The following is a 6,327-nucleotide window of genomic DNA, read 5'->3' on the forward strand; positions in this document are numbered from 1 at the left end:
GTAACTGTCCCTCACGGCACTCTGCAGGGATTCCCCCCCCCCCTCCGATCCTCCAGCGCTGACTGGCGGAACGGACGGGGGAGGGGGCGGGCACAGCTGGCTCTGCCTCTAGATAGGAGCCAGCTGTTAATCCCGCAGCTGGGTGGATCCAGACAGAGTTGTCGGGATCCACTTCGGCTGCGGCGTCTCTGTATACCGCGAGCTGTAACTTGCGGTATACAGAGCTTTGGGTCATGGGAGGGCGCTAGTTTGTGTTCTCCCGCGACCCTTAGGGCTAGTTCACACCAAGCGCGGAGCAGATCCAGAGCAGAGCAGGTGCAGACCGGATCAAAACTGCGTCCAATGTATTCCAATGGTATTTTGAGCTCCAGTTCACATCGCAGCGTGCAGATCCAGAGCAGGTAATAAAACTGCAGCAGGCCCTATTTTACCTGCTCTGGATCTGCAAACGCATCAAAAACGCATGCAAATGCCTGGAACTCACTGAAAGCCCATGTTAAACTAAAAAAATGCACACCAAATGCAGAGCAGATCCGGTCAGGTTTCTGCACACGCACGCTAGTCTTTTAGATGCGTTTTTGATGCTGCTGCCAACCTGAACTGACTGGATCTGGTGTGAACTAGCTCTCACAACCTCCAACATTATTGCACTATATTTATTTTATTCTATTTTGCTATAAGTATTAACTTATGGTTACATCTCTGAGGGATACATTACCATGAAAAACACTTTGATTCTTCAATTTAAAGTTTGTTTCAATCCAAATAAATAGATTTAATTCTGAAAGCACTATTTGTGATACCTTATTTAACTACACTGTAAGTTTATATTTTATGAAGTTGTTATTTATGTTAAGTTACATATCTTTATGTTTCTTATGTAACTGAAATAAAGGGTTTAAATATCATTAATTCCTTGTTATTTATTTAGTTTCCTCAAAAAAACATGGGGGGGTTGGCACAATTTTCTGTTCTTGCCTCGGGCGCAAAATAGGCTAGCTACAGCTCTGTGTGCAGGAGTGGAGTGTGGAGGGCATCATAGTGGGCAGTATGTGCAGGAGAGGAGTGTTGGCATCATAATAGGCAGTATGTGCAGGAGTGGAGTGTGGAGGGCATCATAGTGGGCAGTTTGTGCAGGAGTGGAGTGTGCAGGGTATGGCAGCAGGCAGTATGTGCTGCAGAGGAGTACAAAAGGTATGACAGCAGGCATTATGGATTGAAGAGGGGTGCGGAGGGTATGATGGTGGGCAGTGTGTGCAGGAGAGAAGTGTGAAATATATGGCAATACTTGCAGGAGAGTATGATAGGGAGCAATATCTGTAAGACGGTGCAACTTAGTGCACAGAAAAAAAGAAAAATTGCTGACAGACAGGCGATTTATGTTATAAACACTTACCGTCTCTTCTGCTATTAAAAAAAAAGTTTCTGTCAGCAATCTTTCACCCAGGTCACTTTACTTTAAAGCCTGGTAAGCAGCAGTATGTTTCTGGCAACAGTCCTATATTAAAGACATTACGTGGTAGGATTATGCAAAACTAGTGGCTGTCCCTCGGACAAAGGACCATTTTAATTTGACCAAACCTCATGTGTCAGCGGCGTCACACCAGCAGATCCCACCAAAAGCATGGCCGACATGTCGCTTGGAATACCATAGAGCAGGCAGTAAGAGGGCAGCCTCTGGTAATGTGGAACAGGCAGTGAGCGGGTCACCTATATTAGGACGTCTGGCGGGAGTTTGAATTGCTCCGTGTAGCTTGGATTTGTCTGTGTATCTGATTGTAAACATGAAGAGCAAGAAACAACGTAGCCGCTGTCTACAGCCTGAAGAGTGCGGAGTGTGGCTGGACACAGCCGATCTGAAGAAGAGATCATATCAGGTCTGGAGTGTTTTACATTCACTTTTTTAGCTTTAGTGTATGCATATCTCTATTATCGGGTGTGGGAGCTCTTTGGGATCAGGATGCAAGGGAGCTTGAATTGTAGGGAACGATTAACTGTTTATGTGCATCAAGCTTCTGATCTACAGTTGCAATCTAATGAATTATCAACTTTGATCCCAGCAGACATTGATTCTGCGGAATTATAGTCAGCATTATGAAAGTGATATGTCTCCCTCCAACACTTGGGGCAACCACTACACTGGAACAAGGGCTGTCCCTACACTATTTGCTGCTTGGGGTGGGGTGCTATCAGTGAATGATTGTTCTGGGGGTGCCATGCTGTCCGGACCGGTTGAGCTTTTAGCAACCTGTGATGCTGTGTCCACCATCCTTCCCACTCACTGATGTCACTGGTTGCCAGGAGCTTGGCGGAAAGCCAATCGGAGCATCCTGCTCAGCTCCTGGCAACCAGTGACATCAATGAGCTGGACAGAGTGTTACAGGTTGCAAAGAGTTCTTAATAAACTGGCACAATGTGGCTGCCCCTCCTGCTGTCCATTCCCCCTTCCCCTCCTGCTGTCCATTCCCCCTTCCCCACACACGCACATCTGCCGTCCCCCAATGAGATGCAGCCTGAGGAAATCACCTCAGGCTGCCTCATTTTAGGGATGGCCCTGAGTGGAACTAGACTTCCAAGTACATGTTAATTAATATTTATGGGCAAGGGTTCCATTGGTACACAGATCCACTCCCATTTTGCTGTTATTTGGTGGCTGATATCAAAAGCTGCACCTCCACTTAAAGCAGACCTTCATCCACATGATAGGCTTTCCCTAATGCAATCCCCCTCCACCACAATGGTGAAAAAAATACCTTTTTTTTTTTTAAATTTACTTTTTTCACTCCTCCCCACACCCTGCCTCCATTCTCACCTAGGCAAGAATGACATGTCCCTGCTCCACCTTATGTCTCCAGAGATATGCATATCCCAAATGGCTTCAGAGCTGGAGGGGGACTGACATTGAGCTGAAGGATCGCAGACATGGTGCTAGGGTTGCCCCCTGTCCCGGATTCACCTGGACAGTCTGGGTTTTGAGTCATGTATGTGCTGTTTCAGTCCAGCTGAAACCCAGACACCGCACATACAGGACTCAAAACCTGGACTGTCCAGTTGAATCCGTGACAGATGGCAACCCTACATGGTGTGCATTCATTGGGAATGGGGGGGGAGTTGGCAGCTGACTGTTTCAAGAAGTGACAGGCGGCTTTGGAAGATGGCAGCATTGGACCCGGGGCTGAAGAGAGCAGCGGATCACCAGAGAACAACGCTGGATTCACTGGACGAGTGCGTACCCATCAAACCAGGTAAGAGGTTGGAGCCAGCTGTGCCCGCCCCCTCCCCCGTCCGTTTCGCCACTCAGCGCTGGAGAACAGGGGAGGGGGGGGAATCCCTGCAGAGAGCCATGAGTGACATTCACGGCTCTCTGCAGGGACAGGATCGAGAAGTGAGCGAGCGCCGCTATGTGTTCACTTCCCGATCTACTGAGCCGACCTGTGACAGTTTCATTGTCACAGGTTGGCTCAGATTATGAGGCTGAGTGAAAATCACTCGGCTCCTAATTCTCCTTTTAAGCCTCACAGCTGCAAATCTGCAGTGTGAGATCCGTGCATACTGCCTCTGACTGCTAGTATCATGGTATTTGGAGGGCTTGCTAAAGAGGAAGCAGTACCTGAGGACCTGCTGACAAGTATCTTCCGTCTTCTACTTTATTCATTGTGTTTCTGTGTTTTCCTAACCTCTCCATGCACCGGCAATCCTTTCAGATATGACAGCATTCTGATGGACTAATTTAGTCATGAACAATGCTGGTGTGCAGTAATCATTAGCAATCAACTGAATTCAGTTTATAAAATGATGATCAGTGAAAGAACAACTACGGTTTCTATGGGTTTCTTCAAAAGGTTCTGCAGTCCTTTTCACTTGTGCTTATAGCTGACGGCTGGGTTTCTCTGCAACTTGATGTTAAAGTACAGTATAATGGACACAATATTGTAACAAATGTTTCTGTTTTCTGTTGCAGACCGTCATCCCCTGCTCGTATTCCAGCAAGTTTAATCCACCCTTAAGAAGTCGGCATTTTGATTCTGCTACAATTGAATTCACTCAAACAAAAACACCACAGCTTTGCACCAAACAGACATCTATGTATGCCTTTTTTACACCAAAAGGTAAAGTCAGCTTCGGAATCCAATCACCTAAACCAAATATGTGGTTTCTTGTGATCCTACAATGCCAACTGTAGTCCTTTTATTTTTATATGTACTGGTTTCAATTACTAGCATGTTGTATCCACAGACACTTCATGTCCTAGGAAGTGTCTTGTTAGAGATATTTACCTAGCGCAATGATTTGTCTAATATTAGGACAAACAAGACTTTCTTTTGGTGATATTGTCTCGTAAAAATGATTTTATTTTTAATGCAATCAATACCCAAAACACAACAAAATAAAAACCTCCACACACTAGGGATATAGGTATTGGTGCCTATGCGGGGACATTTTCATGAGTACTTGTAAAAATGCCCCGTTACTAAGCACCGATACTGAAGCTGGCAATGTAAACGGTCATCTCTGTTCACAGGAAGGCTGACTAGGTCCCCAGCAAGGTCCTGGCAGCCTTCCTGTGAAACTCTGTGCCTATTTACAGCCCCGGCACGTACATCTCCTCCTTTTTGTGGAACCACGCTGCCCGCATGTACTACACAGGCCCAATGTCCGCAACTGGTAAATATTTGTGCTGTACACATTATAGATGTCTTATGAAGCTCATCTGGAACTTCATCCTATTTATAGGATGAGGTAATTTGGTAGTATGTGCTACCATTGTGATGAGCAGATCCAATTTGGTGAGTCTTCATATGTCACTGTGGCCTGTGTTGGATGGTTTAGTTGGGTGGAATAATCTCTTAAATGTATAGGTTTTCCGACAATCCCCAGTACATGCTCTTGAAAGATCTCTTTAGATCACATGTGTCAAACTCAAGGCCCAGGGGCCGAATCCGGCCCACCAGGCCGTTTCCTAGACTTCTACTTTCAGATCTAGGTATTAAGTTATTACTAAAACCAGTGATAGGCAAATGCAGAGGCAATTATGATAAAGATTAGATACATTTATATAGTCTTACAGATACCTTTTGAGGGTAACCATAATGTTGATGCGGCCCACGATTAAATTGAGTTTGAAACCCCTGCTTTAGATGCTCTACATCTTTGTAAGGTCAGCCACCCTATTGAACATCTTATCGGTTAGAGAAATGATCAGTCAGTCAAGGACCGGTTTTCCAATCAACTGCTTCTACCAACAATGAGGGCTGTATGGATAGGGGCACACTGACAAAATTGCTAAATGATGTTTTTTTTTTTCTGCTGGTGGTAAAACATGCATATATTTTATAGGCAAGCCAAAGCCTACAAATCAAGAAAACTTACCCAGTAGTCTAAGTGTGAAAGGACAAGCAGAAGAAAATGATGCTGAACCTCTAAATGTTGGTAAGTATGTACTGTCCCTACTGGAATTCAAATACCGCAGGTCCTAACACTGAGCAGTCTGCAGAAATGAGATGTCACCTACAGCACTTTACTGTACTCCTGCAACTGAATGCATTATCTATTACATCCTTGCTATTGTATGTACTTGTTAAAGAATTTATATGAATTGTAAACAAGGCTTTATGGTTCCAAAAATTAGCTGTTTAGTAAGTTCCTAACATTTGAGAAAAGTGATTAAATGCATCAAGGACTTTATGTAAATTATATAACATAATAGAAAATCACATAGAATGTTTGTTTTTTGTGGAAATATCTGGTCTTTTTACATTATAATGCAGCATTTTTCCCTTGCCTGTAGGATCATCTGCTGAATATGTTGATGCATCTTCTGCCTATAAGAGTACCACTTCATATAATCCACACAGTGATATTCAGCAATCTGCACAGTTGTGGAAAGAAATCGATGCTGAAAGTAGCAATGTGACTGATAGCCTTGTTCATCCAAGAGATCTTCTGCAAAGTCATTCTGTAAGAACAGAGGATCTGTTATGCTGCCCTGCAGACATCTGTACTACCAAGCCAAATTCGGTTTCTTTATTGGACTCCTCCATCAGTTTCCTTTGTTCTAAAAGGCATGATAAAGACCTATATATAGAATCACAGCTACACAGTCAGCTATTCACACAGGATTCACAGGGCAACAGAGTAATTGCTCATAGAGCTGCCAGTGACAAGCAAAAGACTTGTTACCCATCAGGTCCACTTCAGGACAGGACTAATGTTCTTTGGGACACTGCTAGCCCAATGAAAAGAAACCCCCGCTATCTGAGTGATGAGGATTCTCTGCCTTACATGTTTACACAGGACTCTGAAGGCAATATGGTTATAAAGCACTGA

At 44.4% G+C, this 6,327-nt stretch overlaps 1 protein-coding gene across 1 annotated transcript; it reads left to right on the plus strand.

Annotated features, from left to right (window-relative positions):
• Positions 1-1,784: 1,784 nt before the first annotated feature.
• On the plus strand, positions 1,785-6,327 carry LOC108787351 (aurora kinase A and ninein-interacting protein-like). Its single transcript, XM_018556883.1, has 4 exons — positions 1,785-1,877; positions 3,962-4,109; positions 5,338-5,430; positions 6,188-6,327. The coding sequence occupies exons 1-4, from the start codon at positions 1,785-1,787 to the stop codon at positions 6,325-6,327; spliced, it is 474 nt and encodes a 157-aa protein (XP_018412385.1).

The sequence above is a fragment of the Nanorana parkeri genome, unplaced genomic scaffold, assembly GCF_000935625.1.
Source record: "Nanorana parkeri isolate BGI_ZX_2015 unplaced genomic scaffold, ASM93562v1 scaffold257, whole genome shotgun sequence".
In the NCBI taxonomy this organism is placed as follows: Eukaryota; Metazoa; Chordata; class Amphibia; order Anura; family Dicroglossidae; genus Nanorana; species Nanorana parkeri.

Coding starts and splice junctions, on each gene's coding strand:
- LOC108787351 (XM_018556883.1), top strand. CDS start 1,785: ATGAAGAGCAAGAAACAACGTAGCCGCTGTCTACAGCCTGAAGAGTGC. Junction 4,110..5,337: donor TGCCTTTTTTACACCAAAAG/GTAAAGTCAGCT, acceptor TATATTTTATAG/GCAAGCCAAAGCCTACAAAT. Junction 5,431..6,187: donor TGCTGAACCTCTAAATGTTG/GTAAGTATGTAC, acceptor GTTACCCATCAG/GTCCACTTCAGGACAGGACT.